General features: G+C 47.2%; 1 protein-coding gene across 1 annotated transcript in view; it reads left to right on the plus strand.

Annotated features, from left to right (window-relative positions):
* LOC119941888 (zinc finger protein 260-like) overlaps positions 1-16,035 on the plus strand; it is a 31,477-nt gene extending 15,442 nt beyond the window's left edge. The window contains 3 exon segments of the mRNA XM_038762418.1: positions 10,015-10,125; positions 11,980-13,482; positions 13,485-16,035. Coding sequence (XP_038618346.1) covers positions 10,015-10,125; positions 11,980-13,482; positions 13,485-13,597 — 1,727 coding nt within the window. The 3' untranslated portion in view covers positions 13,598-16,035.
* The last annotated feature ends 1,990 nt before the right edge of the window (positions 16,036-18,025 follow it).

Here is an 18,025-nt window from a genome sequence, read left to right on the forward strand (position 1 = left end):
AGTAACTATGTACGAATAAATATAAAATAAATACATGTAAATGGTAAAATAAATAGTATAAATGTATAGCTGTATACACATCGTTAATAAAATAGAGTAGTAAGTATGTACAAATAAATATAAAATAAGTAAATATAAATCGTAAAATAAATCGTATAAATGTATAGCTATAGACACATCATTAATAAAGTAGCACAGTAAATATATACAAGTAAAGAGAAAATAAATACATGTAAATAGAAAAATAAATAGTATAAATGTATAGCTATATACGCATCATTAATAAAATAGCGCAGTAAATGAATATAAAATAAATGTAAGTAGTAGAAGAAATAGTATAAATGTATAGCTATATACACATGTTAATAAAATAGCATAGTAAATATATACAAGTAAATATAAAATAAATACATGCAAATAGAAAAATAAATAGTGTAAATGTATAGCTATATGCACATCATTAATAAAATAGCGTAGTAAATGAATATAAAATAAATGTAAATAGTATAAATGTGTAGCTATATGCACATCATTAATAAAATAGCATAGTAAATGTATACAAGTAAATATAAAATAAATACATGTAAATAGAAAAATAAATAGTATAAATGTATAGCTGTATACACATCATTAATAAAATAGCGTAGTAAATAAATGTAAATAGTAAAATAAATCGTATAAATGTATAGCTATATACACATCATTAATAAAATAGCATAGTAAATATATACAAGTAAATATAAAATAAATACATGTAAATAGAAAAATAAATAGTATAAATGTATCGCTATATACACATCATTAATAAAATAGTGTAGTAAATGAATATAAAATAAATGTAAATAGTAAAATAAATAGTATAAATGTTTAGCTATATACACATCGTTTATAAAATAGCATAGTAAATATATACAAGTAAATAGAAAATAAATACATGTAAACAGAAAAATAAATCATATAAATGTATAGCTATATACACATCATTAATAAAATATCGTAGTAAATGAATATAAAATAAATGTAAATAGTAAAATAAATAGTATAAATGTATAGCTATATACACATCGTTAACAAAATAGCATAGTAAGTATATACAAGTAAATATAAAAAAAAAATGCAAATAGAAAAATAAATAGTATAAATGTATAGCTATATACACATCATTAGTAAAATAGCATAGTAAATGAATATAAAATAAATGTAAATATAAATGTGTAGCTATATGCACATCATTAATAAAATAGCATAATAAATATATACAAGTAAATATAAAATAAATACATGTAAATAGAAAAAAAGTAGTATAAATGTATAGCTATATACACATCATTTATAAAATAGCGTAGTAAATGAATATAAAATAAATGTAAATAGTAAAATGAATAGTGTAAATGTATAGCTATATACACATTGTTAGTAAAATAGCATAGTAAGTATATACAAGTAAATATAAAATAAATACATGTAAATAGAAGAATAAATATAAATGTATAGCTATGTACACATCATTAATAAAATGGCGTAGTAAATGAATATAAAATAAATGTAAATAGTATAAATGTGTAGCTATATACACGTCATTAATAAAATAGCATAGTAAATATATACAAGTAAATATAAAATAAATACATGTAAATAGAAGAATAAATAGTATAAATGTATAGCTATGTACACATTAATAAAATAGCGTAGTAAATGAATATACAATAAATGTAAATAGTATAAATGTGTAGCTATATACACATCATTAATAAAATAGCATAGTAAATATATACAAGTAAATATAAAATAAATACATGTAAATAGAAAAATAAATAGTATAAATGTATAGCTATATATACATCATTAATAAAATAGCGTAGTAAAGGAATATAAAATAAATGTAATTAGTAAAATAAATAGTATAAATGTATAGCTATATACACATTAATAAAATAGCATAGTAAATGAATATAAAATAAATGTAAATAGTGAAATAAATAGTATGAATGTATAGCTATATACACATCATTAACAAAATAGCATAGTAAATATATACAAGTAAATATAAAATAAATACATGTAAATAGAAAAATAAATAGTATAAATGTATAGCTATATATACATCATTAATAAAATAGCGTAGTAAATGAATATAAAATAAATGTAAATAGTATAAACGTGTAGCTATATACACATCATTAATCAAATAGCGTAGTAAATATATACAAATGAATATAAAATAAGATCGTATTGAGCGCTTACTCTGTACTAAGCACTTGGGAAGTATGCGACAGCCAACATCTAGAGAGCTTCATGGCATCTCCAGAGAAGCAGCGTGGCTCAGTGGAAAGAGCCCGGGCTTTGGAGTCAGAGGTCATGGGTTCAAATCCCGGCTCCTCCACTAGTCAGCTGTGTGACTTTGGGCAAGTCACTTCACTTCTCCGTGCCTCAGTTCCCTCATCTGTAAAATGGGGATGAAGACTGTGAGCCCCCCCGTGGGACAACCCGATCACTTTGTAACCCCCCAGCGCTTAGAACAGTGCTTTGCACATAGTAAGCGCTTAATAAATGCTATTATTATTATTATTATTATTATTATTATTATTATTATTATTATTATTATTATTATTATGGCAGCTTGGGACCGGTCTTCATTGTGAGGGATTTTAGCCGCGGACATTTGCTCCGCTCGTCGTATTCGGCGACCGCTTAATGGAACAGGTCCCCTGCCCCTTTCCCTCTCGAGTGGGACGCGTCTTCATCCCCGTGGAGGAAGAACGTCGGGATGCACCTCGTTAATAAACTAGCATAGTAAATATATACGAGTAAATAGAAAATAAAGACATGTAAATAGAAAAATAAATAGTAGAAATGTCTAGCTATATACCCATCGTTAATCAAATAGCACGGGAAATGCGTGGGGTCGCGTCTTCTGCCGCCCCGTTCGGGTGGGTATAGTAAATATATACAAGTAAATAGAAAATAAATACATGTGAACAGAAAAATAAATAGTAGAAATGTATAGCTATATACACATCGTTAATCAAATAGCGCGGTAAACGCGTGGGATCGCGTCTTCTGCCGCCCCGTTCGGGTGGGTTGAATCTTCGGTAAACCTTTGCATCCCCGGCAGGACGCTAAATCGAGGCCCCCGTGGTTGCGGTATTCAGAAACTGCCCATACACCACCGGCAAAAAAAGCCTCTTTACGTGGCTCAATCGGTAATTTCGTGGCAGACTCCTGTGAGTCAGCTTGGACTGTTAATAAAAATAATAATAATAATAATAATGGTATTTAAGCGCTTGCAGGGTAGGAACCGTCTCTATATGTTGCCAATTTGTACTTCCCAAGCGCTTAGTCCAGTGCTCTGCACATAGTAAGCGCTCAATAAATATGATTGATTGATTGGGCTAGAAAGAAGGTAATCAGGTTGCCGCCTGTGGGGCTCAGTCGGCATCCCCATTTGACAGATGAGGGAACCGAGGCCCGGGGAAGTGAAGCCACTTGCCCCAGGTCATCATCATCATCAGTCGTATTTATTGAGCGCTTACTATGTGCAGAGCACTGGACTAAGCGCTTGGGAAGTACAAATTGGCAACATCTAGAGCCAGTCCCTACCCAACAGTGGGCTCACAGTCTAAAAGGGGGAAGGTCGTGGGTTCTAATTCCGGCTGTGTGACTTTGAGCCGGGATGGGAACCCAGGTCCTCTTGACTCCTGAGCCTGGGCTCTTGCCACTAAGCCACGCTTAACACGTCACAGGGTGGATCTAATCCCAATCAATCAATCAATCGTATTTATTGAGCGCTTACTGTGTGCAGAGCACTGTACTAAGCGCTTGGGAAGTACAAGCTGGGAACATATAGAAACAGTCCCTACCCAACAGTGGGCTCACAGTCCAGAAGATACGTAGGTTCCCCGTATTAAAAGCGTCACCTCTCAGCGGGGCGAGGGTAGATAAACAATCCATCATATTCATATGATGCATATTTATATGATACGAGAAGCAGCGTGGCTCAGTGGAAAGAGCCCGGGCTTTGGAGTCCGAGGTCATGGGTTCGAATTCCGACTCCGCCACATGTCTGCTGTGTGACCTTGGGCCGGTCGCTTCACTTCTCTGAGCCTCAGTTCCCTCATCTGTAAAATGGGGATGAAGACTGGGAGCCCCACGTGGGACAGCTTGATCACCTTGTATCCCCCCGGCGCTTAGAACAGTGCTCTGCACATAATAAGCGCTTAACAAATGTCATTATTATTATTTTTATTTATTGAGACCGTAGTGTGTGCAAAGCCCTTTCCTAACCGCTCCAAAAGAGTACAGTGCAATAGAGTCGGGGGCCTCCTTCCGATGCCGTGATTCCCGGGGTCACGTCGAGCTCCGAGTTTTCCAGACGCTATAATGCCCAGCTGTTCGGAGACCCCTTTCTGATGCCGTGATTCCCAGGGTCACGTCGAGCTCCGAGTTTTCCAGACGCTTTAATGCCCAGCTGTTTGGAGACCCCTTTCCGATGCCGTGATTCTCAGGGACACGTCAAGCTCCGAGTTTTCCAGAAGCTTTAATGCCCAGCTGTTTGGAGACCCCTTTCCGATGACGTGATTCCCAGGGTCACGTCGAGCTCCGAGTTTTCCAGACGCTCTAATGCTCAGCTGTTTGGAGACCGCTTTCCAATGCCGTGATTCTCAGGGTCACGTCGAGCTCCAAGTTTTCCAGACGCTTTAATGCCCAGCTATTTGGAGGCCCCTTTCCCATGCCGTGATTCCCAGGGTCACGTCGAGCTCCGAGTTTTCCAGACGCTTAAATGCTCATCTGTTTGGAGACCCCTTTCCGACGCTGTGATTCTTAGGGTCACGTTGAGCTCCGAGTTTTCCAGACGCTTTAATGCCCAGCTGTTTGGAGACCCCTTTCCGATGCCGTGATTCCCAGGGTCACGTCGAGCTCCAAGTTTTCCAGACGCTTTAATGCTCAGGTGTTTGGAGGCCCCTTTCCAATGCCGTGATTCTCAGGGTCACGTCGAGCTCCGAGTTTTCCAGAAGCTTTAATGCCCAGCTGTTTGGAGGCCCCCTTCCGATGCCGTGATTCCCAGGGTCACGTCGAGCTCCGAGTTTTCCAGAAGCTTTAATGCTCAGCTGTTTGGAGACCCCCTTCAGATGCCGTGATTCCCAGGGTTACGTCGAGCTCCGAGTTTTCCAGACACTTTAATGCTCAGCTGTTTGGAGGCCCCCTTCCGATGCCGTGATTCCCAGCGTCACGTCGAGCTCTGAGTTTTCCAGAATGCTCAGCTGTTTGGAGACCCCTTTCCGATGCTGTGATTCTCAGGGTCACGTGGAGCCCTGAGTATCCAACATTATGCTCCGAGCGCGGCAGCTGTGGTCTGTCCATCTGCCGCTCCGGGATGCCACTCTCGAGGTGGATTTTTTAATCCGGAATATCTGGCCTAGTCGCTCTCAGCGACTAGTACTAAGTACGCCCTTACTGTTGAGTTTATCGATCCCACGCAGACTGTCCGTGCGTGGAGATCACTTCCCACTCCGGCGTTTGTCGCACCCAATTGCGACGAATTTGAGCTTGTCAGACTATAGAGGTGGTTTTTTGGGTTGGTTTTTGATGCGTCGAGCACTTTTGTCGCAGGGACAGACGTAATGGGATGACATTACGTCGCTGGGTGCCGCTGAGTAGATTTGGAAAACTCTCTGTTAATGACTGACTGGAAATCCAGCTCCTGGTGGGCCTGGTTCTCAAGGGGAAGATGAGCTGGGCTTCTTCTTTCATTGTCTAATCTCACTTAGCGCTTCCCTTAAAGGCCGCTGACTTTCTTCATCATCACGCAGGCTCGGGATATTTCTTGACACCAGTTATTTCGCCGCACTCAGCGCTTGGGAGAGCGTAATGTAACGGAGTCTGCAGGCACGTTCCCTGCCCACGTGAAGCTTAACGGTCTAGAGTGGGAGACAGATATTAAGGAAATTATGGTGACGCGCAGAAGGGCCGTGGGGTCGAGGGTGGAGAGAATAAAAGGTCCAAATCGGGTGACGCAGAAGAGACGGAGTGGGGGAAATGAGGGTTCAATTGCAGAGGCGTCACAGCCAAGTAGGGGCCGGAGCGGGAAGGGACAGGAGGCGGAGAAGTCGGCAAGGAGGCCGATTTGGTAATGGAAGTGGGATGGGATAAGCGCTTGGATCGGCGTGTGGAAGTTTGGAGAGGGAGGGGTGGATTTTAGCAACATCAATAAGGTAGAACCAACAGGATTTGGTGACGGATTGACTATGTGGATCGTAGGAGAGAGATGAGCGGAATGGCTGGGTTCCGGGCCTTTGAGACGGGACGGTGGAGTCGTCCGTGGTGACGGGAAGGTCGGGGGGGAGGACGGGTTTTGGGTGGGAATATGAGGAGTTCCGTTCTGGACGCGTTAGATCATCATCCTCAATCGTATCTATTGAGCGCGTACTGCGTGCAGAGCACCGTACGAAGCGCTTGGGAAGTCCAAGTTGGCAACGTCTAGAGACGGTCCCTACCCAACGGCGGGCTCACAGTCTAAAAGGTTAGATTTGAGACGTTGGCGGGACGTCCAAGAAGGGACGTCCCAGAGGCGGGAGGGAAATGTGAGATTGCGGAGAAGAGAGGGCGAGGCTGGAGAATCATCCACGTAGATGTGGTCTAGCCGAAGCTATGGGAGCGAATGAGTTTTCCAAAGGAGATGGAAAATAGAAACCAAGGCGGTTTACCAGCGAGCTGTGTTTGTAGGAAGCGGGCCATTTTTAGGGGCGCTTTTTCTTTTTCCCTTTGGATTTGGGGTGAGCGGGGTTGCCCGGCCGTGCAGGGTGCCGGCGGGCAGTGGTGCTCCCTTTTGAGTACCGGTGTGGCCTAGTCGTGGAAGAAAATCATCCCGTAGGCCGTCCGACGCAAACCTTTCTCTTCCCAGTTGTTCCCGTTGGGTGTGGAATAAGGGAGTCCCTTTTTTATCAGGATTTAAGCGCTCGCTAACGTGTCAAACCCTGTTCGAAGCTCTGGGGTTGATCCAGGTTACCGTTGAGAAGTGAAATGGAAAGGAGTGGTGTGCCCGTGCACGCCCCTGGACCGGTCAAGGGTTCGAATCCCGCCACTTGGCAGCTGGGTGGCCTCGGGCGAGCCGCTTCTCCGTGCCTCAGTGACCTCATCTGTAAAACGGGGGTGAAGGCCGTGAGCCTCCCGTGGGACAACCTGATCACCTTGTATCCCGCCAGCGCTTAGAACAGCGCTTCGCACATAATAAGCCCTTATATTTATTACTCTATTTATTCATTTTACTTGTACATATCTGTTCTATTTATTTTATTTTGTTAGTATGTTTGGTTTTGTTCTCTGTCTCCCCCTTTTAGACTGTGAGCCCACTGTTGGGTAGGGACCGTCTCCATATGTTGCCAATTTGTACTTCCCAAGCGCTTAGTCCAGTGCTCTGCACATAGTAAGCGCTCAATAAATACGATTGATGATGATGATGATGATGTTTGTACATATTTATTACTCTATTTTACTTGCACATATCTATTCTATTTATTTTATTTTGTTAGTATGTTTGGTTTGGTTCTCTATCTCCCCCATTTAGACTGGGAGCCTGCTGTTGGGTTGGGACCGTCTCCATATGTTGCCAATTTGTACTTCCCAAGCGCTTAGTCCAGTGCTCTGCGCACAGTAAGCGCTCAATAAATGCGATTGAATGAATGAATGAATGAGTGACTATGGCTAGAACAGCAGTATTAAGTGTTTAAAAGGGTACAGGCCGTGCCAGCCTAGGAGTCCACAGTCCAACGAGAGAAGCAAAATGAATTCACCTGTATATATGTATATATGTTTGTACATATTTATTACTCTATTTATTTTACTAGTACATATCTATCCTATTTATTTTCTTTTGTTAGTATGCTTGGTTTTGTTCTCTGTCTCCCCCTTTTAGACTGTGAGCCCGCTGTTGGGTAGGGACCGTCTCTATATGTTGCCAATTTGTACTTCCCAAGCGCTTAGTACAGTGCTCTGCACATAGTAAGCGCTCAATAAATGCGATTGATGATGATGATGATGTTTGTACATATTTATTACTCTATTCATTTTACTTGTACATATCTATTCTATTTATTTTATTTTGTTAGTATGTTTGGTTTTGTTCTCTGTCTCCCCCCTTTTAGACTGGAAGCCCACTGTTGGATAGGGACTGTCTCTATATGTTGCCAATTTGTACTTCCCAAGCGCTTAGTACAGTGCTCTGCACACAGTAAGCGCTCAATAAATACAATTGAATGAATGAATGAATGAGTGAATATGGCTAGAACAGCAGTATTAAGTGTTTAAAAGAGTACAGGCCGTGCCAGCCTAGGAGTCCACAGTCCAACGAGAGAAACAAAATGAATTCACCTGTATATATGTATATATGTTTGTCCATATTTATTACTCTATTTATTGATTTATTTTACTTGTACATATCTATTCTATTTATTTTATTTTGTTAGTATGTTTGGTTTTGTTCTCTGTCTCCCCCTTTTAGACTGTGAGCCCACTGTTGGGTAGGGACTGTCTCTAGATGTTGCCAATTTGGACTTCCCAAGCGCTTAGTCCGGTGCTCTGCACATAGTAAGCGCTCAATAAATACGATTGATAATGATGATGATGATGTTTGTACATATTTATTACTCTATTCATTTTACTTGTACATGTCTATTCTATTTATTTTATTTTGTTAGTGTGTTTGGTTTTGTTCTCTGTCTCCCCCTTTTAGACTGGGAGCCCACTGTTGGGTAGGGACCGTCTCCATATGTTGCCAATTTGTACTTCCCAAGCGCTTAGTACAGTGCTCTGCACATAGCAAGTGCTCAATAAATACGATTGAATTACCGCTAGGAAAAAGAGAGTGGGAAATTGGCTAGGTTGATGGCTTCAGTGCTTAAAAAGCGGAGTATGGCGGTGGAAGTGGCGCAGAATTGCCGAGATGGAAGCTGGCGTGACCTGGAGAGATGGAAAGTCGACCGGGAAAGCAGACTGTGAGCCCGCTGTTGGGTAGGGACTGTCTCTATGTGTTGCCAACTCGGACTTCCCAAGCGCTTAGTCCAGTGCTCTGCACACAGTAAGCGCTCAATAAATACGATTGATTGGTTGATTGACACACCAGGGAAGCAACAAGCCTCTCCTTCCCCCCCCCGCCTCCTGCTTTCCAGGCAGGGACCGTCCCCGCGGCTGCGAGGAATAACTGCGTGGCTTCCCGTTCCCGCTCCGGACACTGAATGCGGATTTGGCGGGAGGGAAGGAGGGAGGGGAGGGGAGAGCGGGAGGTGTGGCGTTTGTGTGTGGGTGTGAGGCCTTCCTTCCTCTCCCCCTCGTCCCCCTCTCCATCCCCCCCATCTTCCCTCCTTCCCTTCCCCACAGCACCTGTATATATGGATATATGTTTGTACATATTACTCTATTTATTTATTTTACTTGTACATATCTATTCTACTTATTTTATTTTGTTAATATGTTTGGTTTTATTCTCCGTCTCCCCCTTGTAGACTGTGAGCCCACCGTTGGGTAGGGACCGTCTCTATATGTTGCCAACTTGGACTTCCCAAGCGCTTAGTCCAGTGCTCTGCACACAGTAAGCGCTCAATAAATACGATTGATTGATTGATTGGGCCTCAGTTACCTCATCTGGAAAATGGGGATTAGGACTAGTGAGCCCCCCGTGGGACAACCTGATCACCTTGTAAGCTCCCCAGCGCTTAGAACAGTGCTTTGCACATAGTAAGCGCTTAAAAAATGCCATCATTATCATTATTATCTTTGGCCGGGAGGCTTCTCAGCCCTCCTGAGCCCAAGACCCAGAACCCTGTCCTGGGAACATCTCCTGCCCCTTCCCATCGATCAGTCACTCAATCAGTCGTATTTATTGAGCGCTCACTGTGTGCAGAGCACTGGACTAAGCGCTGGGGAAGTACAAGTTGGCAACATGCAGGGACGGGGGCTATGACGGGGCCCTGGGGGGACAAGCGGAAACCACCATCTCCCGATTTCTCTTCCCGTAAGCAGGACGTTCAATTCCCAGACCTAACCTCATCTCCCAGCTGAAAGAGGAAGATCCGTGTAACCTGGATATGCGGGAAACTGAGGAAAGCGAGACCCGGAGAGACGCCTTCATAGGTAAGTGACTCCCATCCAACCCCCCGATGATGGGCTTCGAAGCAGTCGCTCTCTCCCGCTTCCCTGTCCGCTCTTTCCCCTGCTGCTTCACAGCCCCCGCTTTTCACTCCTTTGCTCTTGACTTATCTATAATAATAATAATAATAATGGCATTTATTAAGCGCTTACTATGCGCAAAGCACTGTTCTGAGCGCTGGGGAGGTTACAGGGTGATCAGGTTGTCCCACGGGGGGCTCACAGTCTTAATCCCCATTGGGATGAGGGAACTGAGGCCCAGAGAAGTGAAGTGACTCGCCCAAAGTCACCCAGCTGACAGTTGGCGGAGCTGGGATTCGAACCCATGACCTCTGACTCCAAAGCCCGGGCTGTTTCCACTTGAGCCACGCTGCTTCTTTGCTGAATGAGCAAATCCGGGCAGGCCATACCCGGTCGACTTTCTGATTTAGCGCACCGTGATCGTAAACAAGGTCAGCTCTTACACGGTCGGAGATTCATTTCGGCTTTCATGTCATTACAGAGTGCGCACTGTGTTTTGTATATACTTATCCGCCGAACCTCAGTTTTCCCCAACCCCGAGCCGTCCTAAAATCCCACCGGCCATCCGTAGTATTGTTGTTCAGCCGGTCACGGACTGAAAATGTGCCGTATTACAGAAAACGGTCCCCGGAAAAGCTCAGCCCATTACTTTAATTCAGTCCATGTGTGTCGGCTACACTGTTGTAGAGGGCACCTAACTTAACTTACCTGTATATATGATTGTACATATTTATTACTCTATTTATTTTACTTGTCCATATCTAGTCTATTTATTTTATTTTGTTAATATGTTTGGTTTTGTTCTCTGTCTCCCCCTTCTCGACCGTGAGCCCGCTGTTGGGTAGGGGCCATCTCCAGATGTTGCCAACTTGGACTTCCCAAGTGCTTAGTACAGTGCTCTGCACACAGTAAGCGCTCAATAAATACAATTGATTGATTGATTGATCAACTTACCTGTATATATGATTGTACATATTTATTACTCTATTTATTTTACTTGTACATATCTATTCTATTTATTTGATTTTGTTAATATGTTTGGTTTTGTTCTCTGTCTCCCTCTTCTAGACTGTGAGCCCGCTGTTGGGTAGGGACCGTCTCTAGATGTTGCCAACTTGGACTTCCCAAGCGCTTAGTACAGTGCTCTGCACACAGTAAGCGCTCAATTAAATACGATTGATTGATTGATTGATCAACTTACCTGTATATATGATTGTAAATATTTATTACTCTATTTATTTTACTTGTACATATCTATTCTGTTTATATCATTTTGTTAATATGTTTGGTTTTGTTCTCTGTCTCCCTCTTCTAGACTGTGAGCCCACTGCTGGGTAGGGACCGTCTCTAGATGTTGCCACCTTGTACTTCCCAAGCGCTTAGTACAGTGCTCTGCACACAGTAAGCGCTCAGTAAATACGATTGATTGATTGATTGGTTTTGTTCTCTGTCTCCCGCTTCTAGACTGTGAGCCCACTGTCGGGTAGATACCGTCTCTAGATGTTGCCAACTTGGACTTCCCAAGCGCTTAGTACGGTGTTCTGCACACAGTAAGCGCTCAGTAAATACGATTGATTGATTGATTGATTGATTGAGGGTAACCCTCATCCAGCAGAGATTCCCCCTTCGATCCGTCTGTGATTATTCAGGGAAGTGGCGCAGAAAGACGTGATGTCTTTTAGACTGTGAGCCCACTGTTGGGTAGGGACCGTCTCTATATGTTGCCAACTTGTCCTTCCCAAGCGCTTAGTACAGTGCTCTGCACACAGTAAGCGCTCAATAAATGCGATTGATGTTTATATCTTTTACTCATTGTAGATTACGAGCCCGGAACCGACCCCCGGGAGCCGGTTTCCCCCAAGCCAGACATTTTCGAAGAAGCCGATTCGTCCAGAGCGCTGCTGCTCAAACTCCCGCCGAACAGCGTCATGGTCTCCATGGACGAGAACGCGTCCGACCCCGAGGACGGAAATCTCCAGGAAGCCCAGGAGTCCTACGAGTGGGGCTCGTTCGTCGTGGACCCGCAGCAGCTCACCGCCGAAGAGAAGCCCTACAAGTGTGGCGAGTGCGGGAAGGCCTTCAATCACCCGTCCGCCCTGGTCAAGCACCAGAGGATTCACACCGGAGAGAAGCCCTTCCAGTGCAACGAGTGCGAGAAGGCCTTCAGCCGCCACTCCACCCTCATCGTGCATCAGCGGATGCACACCGGGGAGAAGCCCTACCAGTGCAACGAGTGCGGGAAGGCCTTCAGCCACCACTCCACCCTCATCAGACACCAGAGGATCCACACCGGGGAGAAGCCCTACCAGTGCAGCGACTGCGGCAAGGCCTTCAGCGACCACTCCAACCTCATCAACCACCAGAGGATCCACACCGGGGAGAAGCCCTACCAGTGCAACGAGTGCGGGAAGGCCTTCAGCCAGCTCTCGGCCCTCATCGAGCACCAGAGGATGCACACCGGCGAGAAGCCCTACCAGTGCAACGAGTGCGGGAAGGCCTTCAGCCGCCACTCGACCCTCATCGTCCACCAGAGGATTCACACCGGGGAGAAGCCCTACCAATGCAGCGAGTGCGGCAAGGCCTTCAGCCACCACTCGACCCTCATCATCCACCAGAGGATCCACACCGAAGAGAAGCCCTACCAGTGCACTGACTGCGGCAAGGCCTTCAGCGACCATTCGAACCTCATCAATCACCAGAGGATCCACACCGGGGAGAAGCCCTACCAGTGCAACGAGTGCGGAAGGGCCTTCAGCCAGATCTCCGCCCTCTTCGAGCATCAGCGGATGCACACCGGGGAGAAGCCCTACCAGTGTAACGAGTGCGGGAAGGCTTTCAGCCGGCGCTCCACCCTCATCAGGCACCAGAGGATCCACGCCGAGGGGAAGCCGTACAGGCGGAACGACCGCGGGAAGGGCTTCGGGCAGCAGGCGAGCCTCATGGACCACCAGAGGATTCAGACCGGAGAGAACCCCTACCAGTGTAACGAGTGCGGGAAAGCCTTCAGCCAGCTCTCGGCCCTCATCATCCATCAGAGAATTCACACCGAGGAGAAGCCCTTCAAATGCAACGACGGCGGGAATGCCTTTAACCTGCACTCGGCCCTTATTGGACACCAGAGGATTCACACCGGGGATAAACCCTACCAGTGTAACGAATGCGGGAAAGCCTTCAGTCAGTACTCGGCCCTAATCAAGCATCAGAGGACCCATACTGGAGAAAAGCCCTACAAATGCAACGAGTGCGGGAAGGCCTTCAGTCACCTCTCGACCCTGATCAAGCACCACAGGATCCACACCGGGGAGAAGTCCCACAAATGCCATTAACGCGGGAAGCCCCGGGGGAGCGTTCGACCCTTGGCCGTCGGAGGATTCGAGTGGGAGAAGAACCCTACAAATGTGACGAACGGGAAGAAGATCAACCACCCGACCCTTAGTGAGCCGTAGCGGATTTGAAACGGAAGAGAGCCCTACACGTGCAGCGACCGCGCGAGAGCCGTCGTCCCGAACTCGGAGCCTCCCAGCCGTCTCCCCGAGGGGATACCTCCCCGGCAACGTTGAGCGTCCCCGAGGCCGGGCTGGTGTCCGGAACTGGCCGACCCGGGGTGCCGTGACTGGTCTTGAGCCGCTCCCTTTGGGCTCGGGGTAAAGCGAAGAGCCGCTCGAAGCTTAGGAGAGTGGGGTGAGGGGAAGGCGAGGGAGGCCTCCCCCGCCACCTTTTCCCCCCGCACTTAATCATTCGTGTCGTAGTTTCCCGTAATATTTAATTTCCTTTCCTTCAGATTAGCGGTAGAGCGACTGACGGCAGACCCCGCTTCCCACGAGGGTAGAGCCCGTCCCTCCTAGTTCGCGGTTGATGCGACGCCAGAGAATGAGAAACGAAAGGAAGCCATCCGGATGTAATGAACGCGACCCGTTCCTCGTTGGCCGCTCAAGATTATGCAAGTGGTTCACCCGGTCCGAGATTTCTGTCCTAAAGCAGAAGCGAAGGAGGATGAGAGCAACACCCGGCGCGACCGCGGTGGCCCGCGCCGGTCCGGGAGGTGCCGTCCGACCGACATCCTGAACTTCCACCGAAGTAGACCCCGGGTCTCGGCGTACTACGACCCGACTCCTCTTGAAGCTACTGATGATTTTGGTCTGCACTACTTTCCCTGCTAACATTTTGTGTCTTACCGCCTGCGACAAGAAGAAGCGTATTTTTGATTCTGTTGAACCTATCCACTGGATGCCCATTGAATTCTGTCGTAGCGGGATGGAGTGAACAACGATTCCAGGTGTCACCTTTCAGCCTTACTCTTTTCCGAACAATGACTCCTAACTTTTGTCTTTTTTCTTTTAGATAGAAACATCCACACCAAAAAGATAACCTTTGCTTAGAACTTGAAACCTGTTAAGTAGAAGAGAATTCGTGCCGAAAAGAGAAGCGGGGGGGGGGGGAACCTTCGCCCCGGAGCGGGCGCGACTCTCGGAGAATGCCTCCCGGATTAGGAATTCTCTCAAAGCTCAGTCGACTCGTCGTCGAAGGATCGGACTTCGTTGTCAGTGAATTGGGGGATGCTACAGTTAGGGAGGAACGGGAGACCGAGTAAGACGGCCCCCTTGAAATCGGGCGGAAGAGCGGACCGCGCCGAGGTTTACGCGTGTCGCTCATTCATCCAGTTCTGCGAGTCGGAGAAGCGTCGTGGGCCTCACACTACCCAGAAAGCTAGCTTTTCCAGCGGAGAGCCGGGCGTTTACCCCCCCATAAGCTATTATCGAAACGTCAGGACACGCTCCGCCTGGAATGACTGAACGCAGACGACGGGCAACGGACACCCGGGCTGCTGCTGCTGCTGCTGCTGCTGCTGAATTTTGAGCACAGACGGAATAACCGCGAGCAGGTTAACCCTTGAGCTCCACGGAAGCGTGACTTCAGATGAGGCCACGGCGATGAGGACTGTCGAGGGGAGAAAGAGGCAACAGGGAAACCCGCCGGCCGGCCATCCGGACCCATCCCGGCTGCCTCGGTGGCGGTTTTAAGGACATCCAAGATCTCCCCTTGGGAGCGCCCTCCCTCAACCCGTATTGCTTCCCGCTGCCGTTCTCGTCCTTGAACGGCCGGCCGGCTCCCGTTTCCTCACTCGCTTGGCTCCTGGTCGGATTTTTGTGCTTCTTACTCCGGCAGAGTGCACCGGGTCGCTCTTTCCCCGCAAGACGTTCTCTTCCCGAACACTGGATCTCGTCCGCCTCCCGCCCTCCCTCGAAACCTTTTCCTGACCCGAGTCTCGGGGCCGTCACCCTCTCTCCCAGCTCCCCGGCGTCTTTCCTGCACTGTCCCCTTGTCCGTGAGCTCTGATCGCCCTTAGTCTCTTTCTCCCCGCCCCGGGTGATTCCCCGTTTCCGTCTCTGAACTCTTAACTTGCCCCGTTTTTCCGAAGCAGCGCCTAGATCTTTTAGTTCCTCTCCCGCCCCCAGAACGCCCTGACTCTCTCCATCTCCGCGGCCCTCGGGAGAAGTCAGCCCTTCTCCCGCGCCAACCGGGATTCCTGCCGTGCCTTGCTCCAGCCGGGGAGGGTGAGGACGCCGAGGTAGCGCGGAGCCCCGCTTCCCTACCGTCGGAGCGCCGGCTGTGACCCTTCCGACTCCTCGGGCGCCGGGGAGGCCGCGACCGTTGGATTCGGAACCACCCTGCCTGGGCAAGCGAGGAGCCTGAGACGTTCCCGAATTATCCTTCTCGTATTTATCGTTTCTTCACGTCTCTCGGTTCGATCTCCCCCCGCGTGGTCACCCGCCGGCCCCCCTCCCCTACTCCCCTTAGTAGATTGTGAGCCCCGCGGGGGGCCAGTGGCCGGGCCTCATCTTCCTCCTCGTGTATTTTCCTCAATGCTTAGTACAGTGCTTTGCACACAGGTGCTCAATAAAGACTATTGAATGAATGAATGAATGAATACCTCACGTTCCTAATCTCTCATCTTCTGATTTTTAGCCCTCTGACACTACTTTATCCAATCTGTTGCCAAAAGCTTCCCGGTTCGCTCAGATAACGTGGCCTTCGGCCTGTCCCTCGTCTAGTCCGTTGCGCTCGTCTTTCCGGGGGCTTTCGTCCGCCACCGGTGTGGTTTTCCGGCCGCTCCGGGCTACGTACGGAACGCATTTCTTCCCCCCGTCGTTGCTTTCCCACCCCCGCTGCCCGAGGGACCCCCCCGTCACCCCGGGGCTCTCCTGGTCCCCGCTGCCGTGGCCGGGACGGCGAAGGAGCCTGCCCGGGCGACGGGCCACCGTCTTTAAAAAGGAACGGGTGAAGATTTGGTAGTAGGTTGGATAAAAACGTTTCGGGAAAATAAGATTTAAAAAAATAATAATAATAATAATAATCTAGCACTCTTTTGTTTTCCATAGTTTTAAAAGGAATTCTATGTCTGTGAAATGAAAATGACCAAAGAAACGACGAAGAGGTGATCGGTCGTATTTACGGAACTATGTACGATGTCAATAAATTAAGTATAATTGAGTTCGTATCCTACTTATGTACCAATTATTAAACACTTTGACTTTCCGTTGCCCGTTTCTTTCGTTTTTAGTCCTGGTCTTCGCACTGCAGGGAGGAAACTGGCACTTTTTCCAAAAGATGTGATTTCGAAAACGGGGGCGGTGGGGTTTGGCCTTGATTTGTGGCTTTTCTCGGTATTCCTTCGTTTGTTTTCGGCATCGCTACCGTCCTACAAGTGACCGGGACGGCCTGGCTTGGGATAAGAGGCGAGCTGGGGTCCGTAAATCAATCAATCGTATTTATTGAGCGCTTACTGTGTGCAGAGCGCTGTACTAAGCGCTTGGGAAGTCCAAGTTGGCGACATATAGAGACGAGGACTTGGCGATCTCTCCGTGCCCTCTCACCGTGGTATCTTTCCGTCCTGCGTGGGAAAGCGGGACGGAAAGAAGTTGCGTTGCCAACTTGGACTTCCCAAGCGCTTAGTCCAGCGCTCTGCACACAGTAAGCGCTCAATAAATACGATTGATTGATTGATTAAAGCGGGGGGATTGAAGCGCGGGTCGTCGCCTGTCCGTACTTTGCTCTCCCTCTCCTCCGCCAGCTGGTAACGGCAGCCCTGGAGGAGGGATTGTGGCCGATCGGGATCGGGATCGGGATCGGGATGGGCGTCTCCACCTCCGTCTCCGGAACCGGGTTAAGGAAAACCAGGACAAAGCCGGTGGCCAAACTACAAGCGCGGTTCTCTGCCCTATCCAGTAGCGGTGTTCCTCCTTCCCTTCCCCACAGCACCTGTATATATGTTTGTCCATATTTATTACTCTATTTTACTTGTACATGTATATATGTTTGTCCATATTTATTACTCTATTTATTTTACTTGTACATATCCTATTTATTTTATTTTGTTAGTATGTTTGGTTTTGTTCTCTATCTCCCCCTTCTAGACTGTGAGCCCACTGTTGGGTAGGGACTGTCTCTATAGGTTGCCAACTTGGACTTCCCAAGCGCTTAGTCCAGTGCTCTGCACACAGTAAGCGCTCAATAAATACAATTGATTGATTGAGAAGCAGGGAGCCTACTGAGCGCTCACCTCCTCCAGGAGGCCGTTGGGTAGGGACCGTCTCTATATGTTGCCAGCTTGGACTTCCCAAGCGCTTAGTACAGTGCTCTGCACACAGTAAGCGCTCAATAAATACGATTGATTGAGAAGCAGGGAGCCTACTGAGCGCTCACCTCCTCCAGGAAGCCGTTGGGTAGGGACCGTCTATATGTTGCCAACTTGGACTTCCCAAGCGCTTAGTCCGGTGCTCTGCACACAGGAAGCGCTCAATAAATACGATTGATTGATTCATTTCCAGGCTGAGCTCCCCATCCCCCCCCCCCCGCCTTACCT

The sequence above is a fragment of the Tachyglossus aculeatus genome, chromosome 21, assembly GCF_015852505.1.
Source record: "Tachyglossus aculeatus isolate mTacAcu1 chromosome 21, mTacAcu1.pri, whole genome shotgun sequence".
Taxonomy (NCBI): Eukaryota; Metazoa; Chordata; class Mammalia; order Monotremata; family Tachyglossidae; genus Tachyglossus; species Tachyglossus aculeatus.